General features: G+C 48.6%; 1 protein-coding gene across 7 annotated transcripts; it reads right to left on the reverse strand.

The window, feature by feature from the left end:
- Positions 1-2,616: 2,616 nt before the first annotated feature.
- Positions 2,617-14,785, reverse strand: NFE2L1 (NFE2 like bZIP transcription factor 1). Of its 7 annotated transcripts, none has more exons than XM_017677442.3 (6): positions 14,659-14,785; positions 12,211-13,224; positions 7,269-7,484; positions 6,767-6,856; positions 6,385-6,543; positions 2,617-5,691 (listed from the first exon to the last, which is right to left on the reverse strand). In XM_017677442.3, exons 2-6 carry the CDS (start codon positions 12,718-12,720, stop codon positions 4,348-4,350), a joined length of 2,319 nt encoding a protein of 772 aa, XP_017532931.1. In that variant the 5' UTR covers positions 12,721-13,224; positions 14,659-14,785; the 3' UTR covers positions 2,617-4,347. The 7 variants fall into 7 exon arrangements, with proteins under 7 accessions (XP_017532931.1, XP_017532933.1, XP_017532930.1 ...); XM_017677444.3 differs by lacking the exon at positions 14,659-14,785 and adding an exon at positions 14,247-14,386 and having other exon boundaries at positions 7,269-7,451; XM_017677441.3 differs by lacking the exon at positions 14,659-14,785 and adding an exon at positions 14,247-14,386.
- Positions 14,786-22,768: the final 7,983 nt, after the last annotated feature.

Here is a 22,768-nt window from a genome sequence, read left to right on the forward strand (position 1 = left end):
TTAAATTATTAAGAAGGCAGAGCACCAATTCCCTTTGGTCATTTCTCTACCTCCCCAAGTGTGAACTAGGTTTTATTTCCTTGGTTGAAATAGTGTCTGGAATTAACAAGTACTGTGCTACCTAATTCCATTCTGTAGTTCAACTAGAAAAGAACCACCAGCTCTAAGACTTTCCTGGTATTGTGTGCCCAAAAGGAAGACGGGTTTCTAGCCAACTGATTTTGCACACACACCTTTAGCAAGGCCCCGCTCTCGCTCCTCCTCCAGAGACTACTTGCACGCTAGATTCCTTCTCAACTAATTCATGCAAACAACGTCCAGAGTTCTAGACAAATGAGGACTAGAATTCACATCAAGTGTTAAGTTTCACAGGTATCCCCAGAGTCCCTGCATGCTCATTCTCCACCAGGAAGTTCACAACTAACAGCAAGGAGGGTAACTGACCTCCTGTGTGAGAAGAAAGTAAAAGTCAAAGAACAGATTTTGTCTTTGATGCATTGACAAAATGGCGAGTTAAAGGTTTGTGGATCCTTTTCCCTTTCCAGACAGATGGATCAGTGACAGGAAAACAAGGATAAGCACTCATGATAAGCACATGGGTTTTGCTAGAGAATTCCTGCATTGGGCTGGGAAAGTGGCTTTCAGAGAGGCAGACACCACACTAGATCATGTTTGAATGTGGATAGCATTGCTAAGGAAATTGACTTTATGCTGGTGGTGTCTTAAAACTACACAGACTCAGCCACTAGAGCTATTGCTCTCAGTCAGTGCTTATTGGATATGCTGTGGTAGACTTGAGGGTGGTGGGAATGTCATTTTTCCTGCAAGGCACTTGTTATTCCATATACTTGCCAAACCTGAAGAGCAGCAAGGCCTGGGGTTGCAGGGAGTTGTGAAAGCAGCAGAGGGCTGCCTGAGGAGAGCAGGGCTCCACGGAAAGTACCTCCTCGTTGGCTGGCCATTTGACTGGTTGCTGCTCAGCTTTCCCTAGTAAGAGAGGGAGTCAGCCGCAGAGGGCAGGTCTTGATGACACTGAACATATTTCTAGAGCACTGTTTTCCCCCCCTCAGTTCTGTATCTCTTCTATTTTTATTGAGACAGAGATGAATCCCTGGCATTGTTGGTGAGATCTATGCAAGACAGAAGTTGAAACAATGGGTTTTTTTCCACCTTATGAGAATTAAGATGTATGGGAAAATACGTTGGAATGCAACCTAGGACTGCTTAAGTCAGAACAAAGGGAGCCGCCCACACCCACCTGGGCAGGTCACCCTGAACTTGGGTCTGGAGTTGAGCCTGAGGCTTGCTCGGCTCCCTGCAGCTCTGGGACCTCGGCTCACTCCTGCCTCAGGTGTGGCAGCTCTTTCACAGGCTCTACTTGAAACCTCATAGCTTCTCCCTGCCAGAAAAAGCCTTAAAGCTGTAACATCCACCCCAGCTGCCAGCAGCAAAAAGAGGTCAGCCCCACAGCAGTGCTGACCAACTTGGCTCAAAGCCCCAGCTAATCATCGTGATCTAGACACAACGGCACATCTCTCCATAAGGAGACATGAGGGAAATGGTGACAAAAATACACTTTTCTCAGACCAGGGCAATACTTGCAAAAGGAGAGAGGAATTTTTTTCTTGAAAAATGTTTAACTCAGGTTAAAAAAAAAAAGTTGTAAAAATTACAGCCTAATCGTGACTAAATGAGCAAAAATACACATACGCTTTTCTAGAAGGAATACAAAAATATTCTCTGAATTTTACTTGTCAGTTTACTTGTAATTTGTCTATTTTTACCAGCATGAATTAAAGTTTTTCCAACTTAATTTTTAGTCTTTTTTTCTCCTTTAAGAATCTTGGTTTTATCTGGCTTAGGAATTAATTTCTGATTAGAAATGAACTCCTAACTTGCTATGTATGGCCAATCCTTTCCCAGCTACAGATGGAAAAGGCCTTCCTAAATTGAAGCAAGTAAGAAATCCCTACCATTCCAGGAATTCAATTCCACCCCTTAGGATAAACCTCTACTAGCATCACTAAAGGATTGGGCTGAGCCAGGTCAGACGTTGGTACACAGGTTCAAGAGCACAGGTTCCATTATGGAGATCATAGTGTTTGGTCCTAAACCTTGTCCAATTATCTCAGACTGCCAGGTGAACATTCAGTACTCAGGTGATTGCCAAGCACCTACCCCACCATGGGCATGTGGTGGTTCCAGCAACCACCCAGTAAGTACCCTGAAGCATTCAGCTCTTCACAGGCTTAGCATCACAGCAGGGTTTTGCTTTTTGAGGAAGGGTACCTTCTGGCCACCTCAGTTAGGTAGGCTTCTCACCCCGGAGAAGCCTTAAACCCTGGGGCCCAGCTTCCTACTACTATGGCCCTGCTTTAAGTGAAGTGCTTGGCAGGTGCTGCTCTGTTGGTTTCTCAGGTTTTCACTGTCTTGGTCTTGCTAATAAGGGTTTAATACTTTTGTCTTTCTGAATTTCTCATTATCCACCTCCCCTGCTTTCCACCCACCTTCCTGCATGAGCTCTACCTTAGCCACACAATGGCCAGTCCTCCCCTCTTGGGACCTCTTTCCTTCACTCAATTTGATTTCAAAGTTGGGAAAAATTGCACTTAAGAATGAATCATCCATTTTATTTTATTTTGTCATGTGCTCACAGCATCTCTCTCTCTCCCTCTCAATCTCCCCCTCTCTCCTCTCCCTGGCAGGTCAGACATAAATTAAAAATAAAATCTGCAAGGAAAATAATTTATAAAAGCACTTCCCAGGCTCCTGCCTTCTATCTTTACTGCTCAGTTAGAATACCACCCCTGCCAAGTGAGGGACAGATTCAGCGCCCCCTACCCCCAACTCACTCCTGGTAGTCCGGGGCAGACAGAACTCAGCCAGGCCAGGGTGTGATGGGGGCAGCAGTGGCAAACAAACAGGAAAACAGACACTGGTTCTGAACTATCTGGCCATCTTGGCACTCCCCTCTCTGCCTCCCCCCCAGGCAGTTCTCCAGGAGCCCTTGCTGAGCTAGGGGTGTGGAGAAGTTGCCTGTGGCTGAGAGCCTGTGGGGAGGTACTCTCAGCTCCCATTACATGCACTTCTCATTCTCCTAGAAAGAAACCCAGTGAAGAAAGACAGAGACCTCGGGACAGAGGAGAAAAATCCCAAGTGTTCACACAGTTACACGGAGTCTTTATGGCAAAGAGAACATTTAGCAGCTTTGAATATTGGGGTATCTCCTTTTTACTCAACACAAGCATTCTAGACCCTATAAGTGAAACCGGGCCCAAGCCCTAAAAAAATCAAAGCGCGAGAAACTCTAAGAGGACTAGTTTGTTGTCGCTGGGTTTGGTAGTTTTCTCCAGTGCCGAGCCCAGTTGGTGGGGGAGATCTAAGGGAAGGGTCACTTCCCAGTGTTGTGCTGAATACTGCTTGGCTTCTCTACATCACCCACTGCCACCAGGCAGGCCCCAGGTGGCGGCAGGCCCAACACTGGGGGCACTGCCAGCACCCCAGCTGCAGAGGAGCCCCAAGCAGCAGCGAGGGGTGCGAGGGGGTGGGAGAGAACAGCAAACACATGCAGGCTCCCAGGGAGCCGTGGGTGCCTCAGCTGAGGTGTCTGGGCACAGGAGGAGATGGAGTGGCAGGGCAGTGAGTGACATGCTCGGTGTTGGGACTACTGCAACACGCGGCCTCGTGACCCCTTCCTGTTCACTCTACCTTCGGACCCTAACCCTCTAAGCCACCATTGGGTCCCAGCAGCTCCCCCAGCCTGAAACACTATAGGAGGCAGCCAGGAGCCCCCTTTCAGGGACACCAAAGTGCAGGAGCAGAAAGAGTTCACAAAGCCCCTCCCAGAGCCCACCCTGGGGTGCAGTCCACCCCTCCCCTGGGATGAAGTGGGGTTCACTCATACCAATGACCTAATCCCACCAGAAGGCTGCTGCTTGGAATTCTGGCCAGAGCCAACCTTAACCTGACCTTTTTTCTTCCCACTTTGATTTTTTGGGTTTTTGTCCTTCCTTCCTTGGAGGAATGAGCCATTCCTCTCCTCTCACAAGTCCCTTCCCCTTTGTCAGCCTCCAGCTATGCCAGCACCAACCCTTCCCACGAAGGAAAGGGGTAGGGGTGAGGACCCTGTCCACACAGATGGTCTGGCCACTCCCACGCCCCAGCAGGGGAAGATGAGCCAGACACGCCAGTGCCCACTGCCTCCTGTCCACTGACCCACAGTCATCCCATCTGAGAATTATCTATCAGATAAGAAGGCATTAAAGTCCCCACCATAGGTCCAGGCCCAGGCCCAGCCCTTCTCCAGTTTCCATCCTGGTGAGTGCCAACCCCCCATCCTCCCCAGGCTCACTTTCTCCGGTCCTTTGGCTTCCTCTCCTGTCGCCGGGCCTGCTGGTTGGCCAAGGTGCGGGGAATGAGGAGGACGCTGCCGTCCCCTGCATATTGGAGCGCATACTGACTGGGTGAGTAGGGTCGCCCATTCTCATCCCGCAGCCGCCCAAACACCTCCTGGTACAGGCTCTGGACCTTCTGCTTCATCTGCCGCAGGGACCGGAGGAACTCCACCTTCTCACGCAGCAGCCGAGCTTTATCACGCTGCAGGTCCTCCACATCCCGCTCCAGGTTCAGGATGGTATCCAGCTTGCGCTTGCGGCAGTTCTGTGCCGCCATCTTGTTCTTGCCCCGGCGCCGGATGTCGCGGATGAGGCTCAGCTGGGCTTCACTCAGTTGGTATTTCGATAGCAGCTCATTGAACTCCTCGACAGGCAAGTTGATGATTTTGTCATTGGTGAAGGGGATCTTCATTGCTCGGGCTCGATGCTCATCCCGGCTCATCTGCTTGTCTAAGAAGTCGGCCTGCTTCTCCTTGCTGCCTTTCTTGAGGGCGCTGGGTGGTGGCAGGTCGGCAGAGTCGAGGGCACTGGGCGCCATGTTGTACGTGTGGTTGTGGCCCACGTGCTCCAAGTAGGGCAGGCAGGAGAGCTGAGACGGATCCTGGTAGCTCATGCGGCAGAACTTGGAATACTCAGGCTGGTAGCCCACAGCGCCCTCAACCTCTTCCAGGTCCAGAGTCTCAGAGTCAGAGCTGTAGCCAACAGCACCCTCCTCGGAAAAGGAGGAAGAGGATGAGGAAGAAGCGGAGGAAGAGGAGGAGGAAGAGGAGGAGGAAGAAGAGCTGCCTTCAGAGCTGCTCATGGAGGAAGGGCTATGGCTGGAGTCCAAGGAGAGGCCTGAGTCGGAGTCAAATTCCTCTTCGAGCTGGGAGGCCTGCACAGGGTTAAAGCCTTCCTCAATGGCCAGGTCCATCAGGCTGATCTCGTCCAGCATGGCTTCATCTAACAGACCACCCAGTGGGTCAGGCAGCTCGGGGCCTGCTGTGTCATTGGCTGTGCCGTTGAGCTGGGGTGGAAAGAAGAGCCCTGCCAGGTTGGTGGAGCCAAAGGTGGAGTTGAGGCTGGTGGAATTGCTGGGGGCCAGTGGGAGCAGCGTGGAGGTGCCAGCCACAGGCAGGCTTTCCACCTCGGGGCTGAAGAGTGAGAAGTCCTGGCTGCAGCCCCCCAGGGACGCCTGATGCAGGCTGACATTCTGATTGATGGGAGTGTTGGGAGCAAGGCTGTAGTTGGTACTCAGTGGGTCTCCAGGAGGGGCACTGTACAGGATCTCATTTGTTGAAGTGTTCACTTCCATGGCCTGGTGGGGGAGAAGAGCACCACTGTTCACTCAGAGCAGACTCCCTCCCCAGACGCGGCTGGGGCCACACCAGCAGGCCCCCAACACAGCACAGCTGATGGATATAAAGGCAAGAGACGGGAACCAGAGCCCATGGCCTCAGCTCCTGGCTCCACTTGGTCCACCAGGCCTGGCAGAGATGGGCCCCACCTTAATGCAGGACTGACTGGCTCCTGGTCATGTCTGGCCAGACTCCCTCACCTTGGAAGGAGAGGAATAAAACACCTAACCACTTAACTTCCCTGGGCTTTCAACTTCCTCACCTGTAAATAACAAAGGGCTGACTAGATGATTTTGAGGGCCAAGTGAGATGAGGACGGCTGTAAAGCACTGCATGAATGTCAGCTTTTGTTAATACTAAACCTTGGAAGCACCTAGCCAAGTGGTTATCTACTGGAAGGAAAGGAAGTGGTCATGCCTAGGAAGCCAGCCTGCGTTAGAAGGCTCACCTCCAGGGTTTTAACCCAAACCCCACTCTTACCACACCCACTGCCCCAAGGAGACACCTGGACAATTACCTCTCAGTGTACCCACTTCTTATGGGTCAGACAGGGAGGTGTTACTCTTTCTCTTGCCAGAGATGTAAAAGTAACTGTGCACTAAGACACCCCACATAAAGGCCAGCAGGCCTGTGCCCTGGTTCAATGATCCTACCTGCATTTCCATGATGGACATGAGATCTTGCCACTGCTGTTCCAAATCAAATGGCGACTCTGTCCCCGTCAGGAGAGGAGACAAGAGGTTATTCTGAAGACCTGGGGGCTCACTCTCACTAGGCACTGCTTCTGATATGCTGGAAATGTCTGCTGGAAACTAGGGCAAAACATAGAGGCTTTAGCAGGGGGAAGCCAGACCACCTCTGCTTTCCTCCCAGAGACTACCACCTGAGGTTCTGTCTCTTCCTTCCTCTGATTTCACCCCCAGCAGCCAGAACAAAGCCAGCACCAAGAGCTGGCCCCTCAGGCAGCTGTGGAGGGACACACCGTGTGCAGGCAGCCCTGCTGGCTCAGTGGGCTCTTCCTGGAGTCCTGCTCACCTCAGCATTCTCCCCAAAGGGGCAGGTGGCCTCCAGCAGCCTAAGGCACTCTTCCAGGGACAGGGCCGTCTGGTCCTCCCCACCAGGCACCTGTGGCAACAGCAACTGTAAGTCTGACTGACCTGGGCCTTGGCTGCCTGCAGGCACAGCCTCTTCCCCAGCCTTTCCAAGGGGAAGCTGAAGGAGGACACGCATGGTTGGACACCTGTGCTCCCCCTCTGTTCTGGGCTAACGGCTGACCCAGGGTTCCAAACTCCAGGGGAGACCAGAGGAAGAGCGAAGGAGTCCGACTCAAGCAGGAAGCTGCTAGGTGTTTTGCCTCTGTGCTACGTGTCACCAAGGCCTGGCCCCTCTGCCTCTGTTGCTCATCCACTCCCCCTTCCTCAGCCCACTCACTGTGACTTGGAGACCCCAACCCAAAATACACATTCTGGTCCATCCCACAGATACGACCTGCTTTCTCTAAGGAGGAGTTTCTGAAAGTGGACAGAGGTGGGAGTACCTGTGCAGGGAAGCTCTCCCCAGTTTCTCCATCCACTAGCAGGTTGCGCACCAGAGCTTCTGCCCCTTCGCCTGGCCAGGTGTCGTCCTGCTCAGCTCCACCTCGTACTTCCTTATCCACATCCTGCTCCTTCTGGCGGTGACTATAGTCAAAAATCTCACGCCCAGCCCCCAGGTCAATATCCTGTCGCCAAAGGATGTCAATCAGATCTATGTCCTGGAAGACAGATCACCATGACTTTAGCTCTCAGGTCCAGGGGTCCCTATCTGTCCTGCCCCTTAGAGGTCCCTCCTAGCATCACTCCAATTAGTCCTGGGAGGAGGTCCTCCCAGCCCTACACCTTGCCAGCGTCTCCACCTGCCCCACCCCACCCCTCTGTACCGGCAAGGCTTCATTCATCCATTTCCAAACACCAGCCTGATGGTGTAGTACCAAGAGCTAGCAAAAACCATCACCATGAAGGTCTGTGGGCTTAGGATCTGGACCAGAGACACCACCAGGCCAAAAGGCAGGGCCACCTCACAGTTGCTTAAGGAAGAGGGAATCAGGAAACAACTCCTATTTTGGGAATGGGAATTCCTTACAACTGGTTTGTAGATAGCTGGCCATTGCAAGCAAGGGTGAACTGTCATGCAGAATTGCTTCCCGGTGGCCAGGCTTGCATCAGCCCACGGTGCCATTTCATTTGCATAAAGGGGTGGGGTCGGCTATAGAGGAAAATCCCTGCATTTGCAACCACCTGATGCAACCAATGACAACCACAGGCTGTCTCCAGCCCTTCCTACAGCCGTTCCCCCTCCCCTGGCTGAGGCAGGAGTAAGGCTGAACACCCACAACTCTTAATGTTCAGGCTCACCTCAAGATCCATCCCTGTCAGAATCCCCACTCAGCTGATGCTAGCAGGTTGCCTCCATCCCAGAAAGGCCTCAGGCAGTCAGATGATCCTCACCGGGCACCCCACCTCTGCCAAGGCCAGCCCCACAGTGTCCCTCACACCAGTGCCCTCACTCCTTTTCTCACCACACCCCCAGACTCACTCCCCATCAGCCAGCCCACTCAAAGGACACAGTCCCCATCACCATTCAGCCACAACTGCCACCTCGGGCACCAAGATGCCTCCACCCGGCTATCCTGGTGCTCCTGATCAGTTCCTGCACCAGCTGCCATCCCCACTGCCACCAGCATAGAACCCCAATAAATAAAAACCATTTGGGCTTCCTACACATGCTGCCCCTGTGGCTGAAGAAACCCCAAACGTTGACTTCCACTCAGAGGTTAAAAAGCAGACATGTTCCAGAAAGCAACATCCTTAGAACAGACCCACCTCCCTAGCCCTGACCAGGGAGCCCTTTCCCACCGTAACCCTCCCTGATCCTAAGACTTCCCAGATGTACCTCTCCTTGTCGTCTCCCCACATACACCAACCTGAAGAGAAGCCCTGGACCCAGGAGCAGAGGGCGGCTGGGCCACCCGGTGACCAGCCAGCAAAGAGTTAAGGGGCCGGCTGCCTTTGGCATGGCCCCCACCACTGAGAGAGCTGCGGTCCAGGCGGGTCATGGTCTGCAGGATGAGCCCCAGTGCGGCCGGCACTGGAAAGCCGGACAGGGGGCTGCAAGGAGCTCTGGGCTTGCAGGGAGCACACCAGGCTGGAAGGGTGGCCCCTTGCTGGCTCCGAGGGGCCCGAGGAGGGTGCCCCGCCCGTGCTGTTGCCTGGGCGGCCCAGCCCAGCCCCCTTCCTCCATCCTTGAGCAGCCCCCTCCCACCTCACAACCCCAGTTCCACTCAGGCTCCCGGCAGCCCCCACCCTGAGCTCACCGCAGAGGCTGCGGTGAGATGGGACTCCCACCCCATGCTCCGTGCTCAAGCTGCAGAGAAAAGCAAGCTCCCTCCAGGGCCTATCCTCCCGCTCCTCCCTCTCTCCCCCTCCCCACGCCCCCCAAACTTGTTACCTAGGCTGCAGCAAGGAGCCAATCCCCTCCCCCTCCCACCCCGCAGGTCACTGCTGAGGCTGCAGAGAGCCAATCCCCTCCCCCAGGTCAGCAGCTGGGCTGCGGAAAGAGCCAATCCCCTCCCACTGTCGTTACCTAGGCTGCGACAAGAGCCAATCTCCTCCCCTAAGTCTCCGCTGGAGATGCGGAAGGAGCCAATCCCCTCCCACCGCCTGTTACCTAGCTGCAGCCGGGAGCCAATCTCTGCACCAGGGCAGCTGGAGAAGCTGCCGCAAGGAACCAGCCCATCCCTGGGCCGCCTCCGTCTCCTCAAGGAGACGCACCCAGGGGCGGGCTGCCCCACCCAGCCCAGCCAGCCAGCCGGGGTGGCGCAGTGAGAGAGCCCTGGGGGGAAGGGGTGCCCCTCTCCTTCCTGTCGCATCCTGCTTACCCAGCCCACTCAGCACTGGGCAGACGCGCTGCTCCCGCAGCTTCTCTGGGAATCTAAGTTCTTCCCTGGAAGTGGAAGTTTTCCCGTTCCTCAGGAGGGTTGTGGCCAGCGGCCCTCACCCAAGCATCAGAAGCTAGGCGGCAGGAACCCCGTACACCCAGACTTTCTGTGAGCCAGGAGCTCTGTCACTCTCAACAGGCCGGGAGGAAGGGGGAGAGCCATGTGCACACGTGCAGCACTGCCACAGGGCCGGCCAGGCCTAGTCTCAGGCAAAGGCAGGCAGCCGTGCCAAAAGGCCAACCCTGAAGGAGACAAGTGCTCCGCAATCTCCTGGCCACCACCGTGACCCCCACTTCCCCTTTACCCAGCTGCGTTCAAGAGCATTCCCTGCCTGATCCCAGGCCCACATCTCTAAAGCACAAAGCCACTGACAGAATCAGGATCACAATTCCAGGCCTCATCTTCACTGCTGCTCCCTTGAGCCTAAGGTCAGGTCAGGGACAGAATGATCTCCTTGGTCACAGTCTGCTCCTCGCCTGGAAAGAGCTGTACATAGGCCACCCCCTGCTCTGGGCAGAGTGCCAACCTCGAGGGGAATCCTATCCCTGACAAGGCCCTGGACTATGGCTGTCCATCGAACAGGCCTGGCAGTAGGGGAGTGCTGCCACCGCAGGGATAAGACCAGCTCCAGCAGTGCCTGTCACATGCTCTGGACCTGGGTATTTTTATCCCCGAGTTGCTGAGGAAATGTCGTTCTAGACACGAATAATCCTCCCTTCCCCCATACCCAGCCTGGGCCCCTAATACTGAACTCTATCCCCATGAAGGCCGCAATGAAGGCATGGGGTCAGAGAAGCCCAACCTTCACAAAGGCCAAGAAATGGAGGAAAGCAGGGTCAGAATCCCATTCCATTCAGCCCCAACCCATCCAATTATATCCAAAACATCTCCTCCCACCCCAGGAGAGCTCCTGGCAGGGATGGGAATGCAGCTACTCCTGCAGGGTTCCCAGCAGCAAGCCAATCACACCCACCCTGGGGAGCTACACTGGGACAGGACGACAGAAGAGGAGGCTGGGAAGCATACTCCTACAGACCACTGTACTCCTACAGTGCAGGCCTGGAGCCCATCTGGAGGAAAAGGAAAGAGGAAGCAGAAGAAAGATAAAGTTCGAGCGGCACTGTAAAATCTAGGAAAAGAGGCACTAAAGGTAAGGAATGCTAGCAACTCCCAGGCTCAGACAGTCCTAGTCTCTTTCAAAGGGAAACAAGTATGAATCAGCCAAGCATACAGCAATCCTGGTACTGCTGGCATTTGGGGCAGATCAGTCTGTCATTTGGGGGTGTCCTGTGCGTCTTAGAAAGTTTAGCAGCATCCCTGATCTCTCTCCACTAGAAGCCAACAGCAGCTTCTTCAGTCTTGAAAACCAAAACTGTCCCCAGACATTGCCATGTATACCCCAGGGGGCAAAATCACCCCTGGCTGAGGATCCCTGGCCCAAAAGAAGCCACAAGCTTTGATCATCTATCATTCAGAGAACTGAGCTCATGAGCGGGCTCAAATGTGGGATGGGAGGCAGAGCCTGGTCAGACTGGTGGGCAGAAAAGCCAAGTTCTGCATCTGTAAAACTTTTTGCATACCTCCACAACCCTGCCCCCAAACACCCTCTCCCAAAACTCAGTTCTGGAAAACCCAACCCGGTACAACAACAGCCTTCTCTTTTCCTAATGGCCAGCAAAGTGCAGTGGGCCTTTTTCATGCTCCTTAAGGCTGAGTTTGGCAAGCAAGGGCCAAACACAGAGCTCAAAGCAGTCTTATCATATTGGTGGGGTAGAGGCAGCAGTAACAATTCACATCATTACAGGCCTCCATCACTTTCTGCCCAGAACAACACATCAACCATGTCAGGAGCTAAAGATCTTGACAGCTCTGAACAAGCTGGCTTAGGCAACAGAATACAATTTCTCTTCTAGCTCCCAGCCCTTTCCCTCCCTGCAGTGGCCTTCAGCAAAGAATGGGAGCCTTGGCCCTCTCCCGTCCAAGAATAGCTACCTAAATCTATTCCTTGGCTCAGGCCCAGGAGATCCAACTTATCAAGGACCTTACAACAACAGGCCTGACCACAAGAAGGAGAATTTCAGGATATGTGTGTTTTCATGTGGGGGGAGATACAAGGCAAAAGTCCACGAAGTGTTTGTGTCGCTATTAGCAACAGATACACACCAAATCAAAGCCCATCACAACATGACTCCCTCCCCCACCCCAGGGCCTCCAGGCGGCATGTTGAAACCCAAGCAGTAAACACCCTGGCATGTTCTAGGAACCTCCCACTGCCGGACAGTACATTTAGAGGTGGGTCAATGTTTGAAAACAAGGAAATACTCCCCGCCCCCAATCCTAGGCAGAAAATTCAGTCCTTTTCTCTCCAAGAACAGTGCCTGAGACCACCCACCCCAATCTCCCTGGTTCTTTACAGGGGTTAGTATTAAGACCACACTCCTTTAGGACCAGCCCACCAGCAACCCCAGACCCCTCCCACACATCCCTCCATGTGGTCACTAACCTCTTTGGTTAAGTCTCCACTGACTGGAGGGGCTACAGCCCCCAAATCCTCCAAATCTTCACTGAATCCCTGCTCCGTTTCGCTTTCTCGCACCCCGTTGTCTGGGCCTGTCACATCTTGGAGGCCACTGGAACTCTCGAGAGCGAGGCCTGAGCTGGGCTGGCTGCCAGAGACAGACCCCTCCGGATCCCGGTGGACCAGCCAGGCGTTTACCTCAGTCGTTGGCACCTGGAACCTGTCCAGGGCCCTCACCTGACTGAGGAGCCGCCGGGCAGTGAAGTAATTGTCCAGGTCTATGCTCTTGGGGTGGATACCATAGCCATCCAAGGTATTCCTCAGGTTGTGGAACTGGGTCTGTGTATAGGCAGAACTGGGCCCCAGGATGATCTCCCGGAGTGGGGGGAGCTGTGAGGTCAGGTAAGTATCCACGTCCACCCGCACCCCAATCAAACTCAGCAGAATGGTGAACTGGAGAAGTCCTTCCGTTAAGTATTTCTTCAGAGAAAGCATTGCTGAAGGACCAGAATGTTTATGCTTTTTGGTTTTTAAATCTTCCAAAAGACAAATCAAGGCCACTGCTCTGCTGCTCCAGCCAGCCAGTTACCCTTGTCAGTGCCAAACCCTGTACCACACCCTGGCAGAACACAGGGGCTGAGCTCCCTGATGGCCTAGGAGGAAAGCACACCCCGAGGAGCCAAGGCCACACGCCAGACCACATTCACTTTTCCCTTCTCGACACCTCACCTCTGAAAGTACAACTGTTCCTAACCCAGTCCAGGCCCTCAGGGCCCACGTGACTTACTGTCTCCACAGTCCACACAGTCACTTCCTCACTCACATTAGTTGTCCTCTCTGTAGATTCCACTGTAGGCTGTTCTCAGGAACAGCTGATGGATTTTTTTTTTTCCTTCTCCCTCCTAAGGTTTATTTTCTTTGGCTGGAGCTACAGGCCTTTTGTCTTGGGTCAGAGTGTCCTGCCTCCTCCACACTTACCAGGGGGGTTTCCAGAGAAACCTGAAATGGGAATCACAAGAGCAACAGGATGAGATTCCATAATTTTCACACCATGATGAAGGCGGAAGGCAGGAAACACAATGAAGGACCATTTTTATTCTAGGAATATTTTTGAGAAAAAAAAATCCTAGTCAGACAATAATTATACTCCTAGAAAAATATAAAGAAACTGTTACAGACAAAAACAGCAGCTATGAATGATATTGCTCACAAAGGATCCCAGTTTCCAAATATTAAATGTGCAATAACCTAAAAGGTAGCTAGTTTTGAATAAGAAGGTAACACCCATAGCATCCAAAATATTATAGGTATCTGATTCACCAATCTCCCCCATACGCGCACTACCCAGCTTCTATTTTTAACATGAGAAATACACTTCCTATCTTAAAGGAAAGTTGGTTTCCCATCTCTAAGGAGAAAACTGCCTGTAATCCTTGTCCTTTCGAGTTAACGGAAGAGAGATTAGGAACAGGTCAGAGTGTAAAAGGACATGAGGACAACGTTCAGGCCACCACTTCACAGAAAAGAATACATGCCCTTCGTCCAACTCTGAAATCTGATTTTCCTTCCCTGACACTCTCACATTTAAAAAAAGGGGAAGAGGGTACTAAGGCAGGATTATTCGGTTCATAATATGCATAGGCAGATTTTATTTTAATTCATATGACCTTCTAAGCCAAAGCAGAAAGATATGGCCAAGTTCTCTGCACAGAGAGCCAAGTGGGGAGGGAGCAAATCTGCCTCTTTCAGTTTCTGGTCTCTACTTTTGAGCTTCCATTAACCTCATAAACCAAGACAGCTCTCTTCACTGAGGGACGCACGCACACACACACACCTATTTGTTAGGGTAAACACAACTACGACCCAGAATTCCTGCCTACACTCCCTTCCCATTCTCACGCAATTTATTACTAAAACCTCCCGAGAGTCAATTAAGTTCGAGAAACTGGATGAGGCTTCTTAAAGAGCGACTAAAGCCAAAGACCTCTGGTCTGAGCCCAGTCCCACCCTGCCCCGGATACCCGAGTCCGGCTGGGACCAAGTCGCCATGCCCGCTCTCGGCGCCTCGGCTTCTAGCCTTCTGGGGCAGCAGCGAACAAGTGCTACTTTCCTGGCCTTGACCCACCCTCACGGCCAAACCGCACCCCGCCCTCCGTCCCTACGGCCCCACCCCGCTCCCAAACCAAACCCTAACACCACGCCTTCTCGTGCCCTCAGCCCTCCTAGTCCAACCCACCCGGAGCCGGCTTTCTCGTCGATCCCGCGGCCCCTCCCTGCCAGGCCCAGGGCCCGGCCCCACAGCGAGCCCGGCTTGGCCGCCCGCTCCCGCCTCCCGCTTCCTGCCCCTCAGCTCTACCCCGCAGCCCTTCGCCCCATAAGCCTCAGCCCCGCGGCGCTGTGCCCCTTCTGTCAGTAAAGGAGTGTGCTTGATACCCGCCGCTGAGCTCGGCGTCCGCCGCTGCCGCCACAGCAGGCCCTCAGCCCCGAATCCCAGCCTTGCAGCCGCCACCGCCGGCTGGCCTAAAGCTTCCCAGCCTCCGCTTCCCTCCCCGCCCCCTCCTCCCACCACACTAGGAAGCCCGCCTCCCCGTCCTCTCCCGGAACACGTTTCTCCAATCAACAAGCTGGAACCGTGGTCGTCGCCGGATGTCGCTTTGATTTACGGCAGAGAGGAGCCAATGGCCAAGGCGCCCCGCTTTCCTTTCCCAGTACTGACATGTCCACGGCCCAATGGGCATGTAGGCCCCCCACGGCGTGGGCCCGCCAATAAGCGGTGCTGAGATTCTATCGCCCAGGATTCTGTAACCCTCCGCTGTTCGCCAGCCGCGGGAGGTATCACCGGCTAGTTGTGGTGTAAAGTTTATTGCCTGGACGTTTGCAGTGCATTCTTCGAATGGAAATTAGGGCCTACGCCCTGGGTTAAGAGGCGGCATCGACTCCGAAGCTCGGAATCCCCCCGTGAGGGTTCCCACGGTGACTTGCAAAAGTCCAGTGAGACCTGAGGAGGCCTAGACGGGACACAGCATTGAGCTTGGTGGCGACGTTTGTGCCACCATGTTAGGTGCTGGCAACGCAAACCGCCAGCCCAACTTCCGTTTTAAGGGCCTCGTCGTGTACCTCGTCAGTCAGGGACGGTTGCGTCGCAAGTCCCAGGCAAGGGTCGCAACACAGCGGATGGGTTGCCACGACAGTAGCGGAACGGTGGCAGTGTGGTGGATGTGGCATAAATATTTATATTTGTCCTTATAGAAACACCCGAAAGAGCTCCTTCCCACTGTTCTTTCCCCCGCCCAACTTCTCATGGAATTCAGCCTTGCCTTTGAGGAACTGTCCTGTTTCTGGTGTTCTCCAATTTCGTCTAGTCAACGTTTGTGATTTTCAAACATTAGTTTATCCCCAGCATCACTTGGGAAACTCGTTAAACTTGCGTATTCTGAGGCCTCAGTCCAAGGTTTCTCACGACTTAACCCTGGGGTGGTGGCCCGAAAACTTTCCTGCTCAGCAAACGGCTCAGGTCATTTTAATGCAGCTAGTCCCAACATCACAGGTAGGTCATCCCGGAGTTGGAGTTCCTAGTTATTGCTCCCTGCTGTAGAACAAAGAGACGTCAATCCCGCGAAAATCCTCATAATCCAGTGGGCAAGTCATTCATTGGCTTTTGTACAACTAAGTACAAGTCAACTGGTAACTCATTAGATAAGAACATAGAGACCATTACGTGTTTGGAGAATTGGGAGGCTTAATTTGGGGTGGTTCACAAATTATAAAGCACTTTAACCCCACAGAACTATCCACTAGCGTCCATTCACTGAATCTTTAGACAACTACGAGCTTAGTTACACATTTCAAAGACTGATTCAGAGAGCACAAGTTTTGTTTTATTGTCTTTCAGAAAATACTGGAATACAAACTCCTTGAGGACTAGAATTTTGTGCATAAACTGTTGAGTTTTCAAAATTTATAACAGTGCTTAGTAAACAATAAATACTGAGTAATTGAAAACTCAGCAGGCAGGCCTGTCATTAGAAGTTCCTGTTAAAAGAAGAAATTAATGCTTGGAGAGAGTATGGTTTTGAAGAATGTGGCATACTGCCAAGGAAATGAGAGACCATTCAGCCTCTGAATTAATAAGATAGTAAAGGTACATATTGCTGTTGGATAAGAAAGGAGGAAATTTTGAGGTGTAATCATTAAAAATATACCAAGGGGGTTTGAGAAGGGAATGTTTAAAAACCATAGAACTGAAAGATAGCAAAGCTAGACTAAAGTTACAGGGCTTAAATATAAGACTGTTTTGAAAAGGTAGAGGGAGAGATTGCATACTAAGAGCAGTCATATGTTTGGCACAGCAAATACAGAATAATTTTAAGCCTTAACACAGTTTAAATACAAAACAACTGGGCAATCCTTAAGGGGAGTCAGGAAACAACACCAACTAAGTGTTTTGGAGAAGTTCATTAGCATTTTCCATGTTTCTTTAGAGCTGCATAGCAGGGTACCAGGTACTTGGGATAAGAAATAAAGTCATATAGTGGATAAGAGGCTGATGTACATGAAATCAAATAAGATATTCATGGAAATGAAATGGCAACTGTAGATGTGAAGCCCACATTGGGGAGATAAGGTATGGTATTGTTATACCACTTTGAAAGTCTGAATTCATTTGGTGGCCTTTTTAAAAATTTTTTTATTAAGGTATGATTGATATAGACTCTTATGAAGGTTTCACATGAAAAAATAATGTGGTTACTACATTTACCCATATTATCAAGTCCCCACCCATACCCCATCTCAGTCACTGTCCATCAGTGTAGTAAGATGCCACAGATTCACTATTTGCCTTCTCTGTGCTACACTGTTCGCCCCGTGATCCCCCACACCATGTGTACTAAACATAATACCTCTCAATAATACCCTTCTCCCTCCCTCCCCACCCGCCCTCCCACACCCCACCTCTGATAACCACTAGTTCATTCTTGGAGTCTCTGAGTCTGCTGCCATTTTGTTCCTTCAGTTTTGCTTTATTGTTATACTCCACAAATGAGGGAAATCATTTGGCATTTGTCTTTCTCCACCTGGTTTATTTCACTGAGCATAATGTCCTCCAGCTCCATCCATGTTGTGGCAAATGGTAGGGTTTGTTTCTTTTTATGGCTGAATAGTATTCCATTGTGTATATGTAGCACATCTTCTTTATCCATTCATCTACTGGTAGAAACTTAGGTTGCTTCCATATCTTGGCTATTGTAAAATGTGCTATGATAAACATAGGGGTGCATATGTCTGTTTGAATATGAGAAGTTGTATTCTTTGGGTAAATTCCAAGCAGTGAGATTCCAGGGTCAAATGGTATTTCTATTTTTAGTTTTTTGAGGAACCTCCATATTGCTTTCCACAATGGTTGAACTAGCTTACATTCCCACCAGCAGTGTAGGAGGGTTCCCCTTTCTCCGCATCCTCGCCAGCATCTGTTGTTCTTAGTCTTTTCAATGCTGGCCATCCTTACTGGTGTGAAGTGATATCTCATTGTAGTTTTCATTTGCATTTCCCTGATGATTAGTGATGTGGAGCATCTTTTCATGTGTCTGTTGGCCATCTGTCTCTTCATATCCTCTGCTTTTTGGGTGTTGAGGCATGTGAGTTCTTTATATATTTTGGATGTTAACTCCTTGTTGGATATGTCATTTACAAATATATTCTCCCATACTGTAGGATGCCTTTTTGTTCTGTCAATGATGTCCTTTGCTGTACAGAAACTTTTTAGTTTGATGTAGTTCCATGAGTTCATTTTTGCTTTTGTTTCCCTTTCTCGAGGAGATGCATTCAGGAAGAAGTTGCTCATGCTCATATTCGGGAGACGTTTGCCTATGTTGTCTTCTGTGAGTTTTATGGTTTCATGACTTACATTCAAGTCTTTAATCCATTTCGAGTTTACTTTTGTGTATGGGATTAAGCAATAATCCAGTTTCATTGTCTTGCTTGTAGCTGTCCAGTTTTACCAACACCAGCTGTTGAAGAGGCTGTCATTTCCCCATTGTATGTCCATGGCTCCTTTATCATATATTAATTGACCATATATGGTTGGGTTTATATCAGGGCTCTCTAGTCTGTTCCACTGGTCTATGGGTCTGTTCTTGTGCCAGTACCAAATTGTCTTGATTACTTTGGCTTTGTAGTAGAGCTTGAAGTTGAGGAGCATAATTCCCCCTGCTTTATTCTTCCTTCTCAGGATTGCTTTGGCTATTCGAGGTCTTTTGTGGTTCCACATGAATTTTAGAATGATTTTCTCTAGTTCGTTGAAGAATGCTGTTGGTATTTTGATAGGAATTGCATTGAATCTACAGATTGCTTTAGGCAGGATGGCCATTTTGACAATATTAATTCTTCCTCTCCATGAGCATGGGATGTGTTTCCATTTATTGGTATCTTCTTTGATTTCTCTCATGAGTGTCTTGTAGTTTTCAGAGTATAGGTCTTTCACTTCCTTGGTTAGGTTTATTCCTAGATGTTTTATTCTTTTTGATGCAATTGTGAATGGAATTGTTTTCCTGATTTCTCTCTTTGCTAGTTCATTGTTAGTGTATAGGAATGCCACAGATTTCTGTGTATTAATTTTGAATCCTGCAACTTTGCTGAATTCAGATGTTAGATCTAGTAGTTTTAGAGTGGATTCTTTAGGGTTTTTTAATGTACAATATCATGTCATCTGCAAACAGGGAGAGTTTAACTTCTTCCTTGCCAATCCGGATGCCTTTTATTTCTTTGTGTTGTCTGATTGCCATGGCTAGGACCTCCAGTACTACATTGAATGGAAGTGGTGAGAGTAGGCATCCTTGTCTTGTTCCCAATCTTAAAGGAAAAGCTTTCAGCTTCTCACTGTTAAGTATAATGCTGGCTGTGGGTTTGTCATATATGGCCTTTATTATGTTGAGGTACTTGCCCTCTATACCCATTTTGTTGAGAGTTTTTATCATGCATGGATGTTGAATTTTGTCAAATGATTTTTCAGCATCTATGGAGATGATTATGTGGTTTTTCTCCTTCTTTTTGTTGATGTGGTGGATGATGCTGATGGATTTTCGAATGTTGTACCATCCTTGCATCACTGAAATAAATCCTACTTGATCATGATGGATGATCTTTTTGTGTATTTTTGAATTTGGTTTCCTAATATTTTGTTGAATATTTTTGCATCTATCAGGGATATTGGTCTGTAATTTTCTTTTTTTGTGGTGTCTTTGCCTGTTTGGGTATTAGAGTGATGCTGGCCTCATAGACTGAGTTTGGAAGTATTCCCTCTTCTTCTACTCTTTGGAAAACTTTCAGGAGGATAGGTATTAGGTCTGCACTAAATGTTTGATAAAATTCAGCTGTGAAGCCATCTGGTCCAGGGATTTTGTGCTTAAATAGGTTTTTGATTACCAGTTCAATTTCGTGGCTGGTAATTGGTATGTTCAGATTTTCTGTTTCTTCTTTGGTCAGCCTTGGAAGATTGTATTTTTCTAGAAAGTTGTCCATTTCTTCTAGGTTATCCAGTTTGTTAGCATATAATTTTTCATAGTATTCTCTAATAATTATTTGTATTTCTGTGGTACCTGCAGTGATTTTTCCTTTCTCATTTCTGATTCTGTTTATGTGTGTAGACTCTCTTTTTTTTCTTGATAAGTCTGGCTAGGGGTTTATCTATTTTGTTTACTTTATTGAAGAACCAGCTCTTGCTTTCATTCATTCTTTCTATTGTTTTATTCTTCTCAATTTTATTTATTTCTGCTCTAATCTTTATTATGTCCCTCCTACTGACTTTGGGCCTCATTTGTTCTTCTTTTTCTGGTTTAATTAATTGTGAGTTTAGACTGCTTATATGGGATTGTTCTTCTTTCCTAAGGTAGGCCTGTATTGCAATATACTTTCCTCTCAGCACAACCTTGGCTGCATCCCACAGATTTTGCGGTGTTGAATTATTGTTGTCATTTGTCTCCATATATTACTTGATCTCTGTTTTTATTTGGTCATTGATCCATTGGTTATTTAAGAGCACGTTGTACAGCCTCCATGTGTTTGTGGGATTTTTCATTTTCTTTGCATAATTTATTTCTAGTTTCATACCTTTGTGGTCTGAGAATCTGGTTGGTACAATTTCAATCTTTTTTAATTTACTGAGGCTCTTTTTGTGGCCTAGTATATGATCTATTCTTGAAAATGTTCCATATGCACTTGAGAAGAATGTGTATTCTGTTGCTTTTGGGTGTAGAGTTCTGTAGATGTCTTGTTAGGCCCATATGTTCTAATGTGTTGTTCAGTGCCTCTGTCTCCTTACTTATTTTCTGTCTGGTTGATCTGTCCTTCAGATTGAGTGGAGTGTTGAAGTCTCCTAGAATGAATGCATTGCATTCTATTTCCCCTTTTAATTCAGTTAGTATTTGTTTCACATATGTAGGTGCTCCTGTGTTGGGTGCATAGATATTTATAACAGTTATATCTTCCTGTTGGATTGACCCTTTTATCATTATGTAATGTCCTTCTTTGTCTCTTGTGACTTTCTTTGTTTTGAAGTCTATTTTGTCTGATACAAGTACTGCAACACCTCCTTTTTCTCCCTGTTGTTTGCATGGAATATCTTTCTGCATCCCTTGACTTTTAGTCTGTGCATGTGTTTGGGTTTAAGGTGGGTCGCTTATAAGTGCATACAGGTGGGTCTTGCTTTTTTATCCATTCTGTTACTCTGTGTCTTTTGATTGGTGCATTCAGTCCATTTACATTTAGGGTGATTATTGAAAGATATGTACTTATTGCCATTGCAGGCTTTAGATTCATGGTTACCAAAGGTTCAACGTAACTTCCTTACTATCTAAGAGTCCAACTTAACTCACTTAATATGCTATTACAAACACAATCTAAAGGTTCTTTTCTTTTTCTTCTCCTTTTTCTTCCTCCTCCATTCTTTATATATTAGGTATCATATTGATTGACTTCATGGATAATTAATTTAATTTTGCATTTGCTTACTAATTAGCTGTTCTACTTTCCTTACTGTGGTTTTATTACCTCTGGTGACAGCTATTAAACCTTAGGAACACTTCCATCTATAGCAGTCCCTCCAAAATACACTGTAGAGATGGTTTGTGGGAGGTAAATTCTCTCAACTTTTGCTTATCTGGAAATTGTTTAATCCCTTCTTCAGATTTAAATGATAATCTTGCCAGATAAAGTAATCTTGGTTCAAGGCCCTTCTGCTTCATTGCATTAAATACATCATGCCACTCCTTTCTGGCCTGTAAGGTTTCTACTAAGAAGTCTGATGAAAGCCTGATGGGATTTTCTTTGTATGTGATCTTATTTCTCTGGCTGCTTTTAGTAGTCTGTCTTTATCCTTGATCTTTGCCATTTTAATTACTATATGTCTTGGTGTTGTCTTCCTTGGATCCCTTGTGTTGGGAGATCTGTGCATCTCCATGGCCTGAGAGACTATCTCCTTCCCCATATTGGGGAAGTTTTCAGCAATTACCTCCTCAAAGACACTTTCTATCCCTTTTTCTCTCTTCTTCTTCTTCTGGTACCCCTATAATGCAAATACTGTTCTGTTTGGATTGGTCACACAGTTCTCTCAATATTCTTTTATTCTTAGAGATCCTTTTTTCTCTCTGTGCCTCAGCTTCTTTGTACTCCTCCTCTCTGGTTTCTATTTCATTTATCGTCTCCTCTACCATATCTAATGTGCTTTTAATACCCTCCATTGTGCTCTTCAATGATTGGATCTCCGACCAGAATTCATTCCTGAGTTCTCCAATATTTTTCCGTACCTCCATGAGCATGTTAATGATTTTTATTTTGAACTACCTTTCAGGAAGAGTTATGAGGTCCATGTCATCTTTCTCAGGAGTTATATTAATTTTACTCGGAACCAGGTTCCTTTGGCATTTCATATTTGTATATGGTGCCCTCTGGTGTCCAGAAGCTCTACTCTTTGGAGCTGCTCAGCCCCTGAAGCAATGTCAGGGGTCACAGGGGAGTGGTATTGGTGCCTGGGGGGAGGAAAGAGCTGTTTCCTGCTTCCTGGCTGCTATGCCTGTCTCCACTGCCTGAACCAGTGGGCCAAGCATAAAGGTATAAGCCTCTACTTAACAACATGCTACTAAATAATCAATGGATCAATGAACAAATCAAAATAGAGATCAAGGAATATATAGAAACAAATGACAATAACAACACTAAGCCCCAACTTCTGTGGGATGCAGCGAAAGCAGTCTTAAGAGGAAAGTATATAGCAATCCAGGCACACTTGAAGAAGGAAGAACAATCCCAAATGAATAGTCTAACATCACAATTATTAAAACTGGAAAAAGAAGAACAAATGAGGCCTAAAGTCAGCAGAAGGAGGGACATAATAAAGATCAGAGAAGAAATAAACAAAATTGAGAAGAATAAAACAATAGCAAAAATCAACGAAACCAAGAGCTGGTTCTTTGAGAAAATAAACAAAATAGATAAGCCTCTAGCCCAACTTATTAAGAGAAAAAGAGAGTCAACACAAATCAACATAATC

This window comes from Manis javanica, chromosome 4 (genome assembly GCF_040802235.1).
Source record: "Manis javanica isolate MJ-LG chromosome 4, MJ_LKY, whole genome shotgun sequence".
Taxonomy (NCBI): Eukaryota; Metazoa; Chordata; class Mammalia; order Pholidota; family Manidae; genus Manis; species Manis javanica.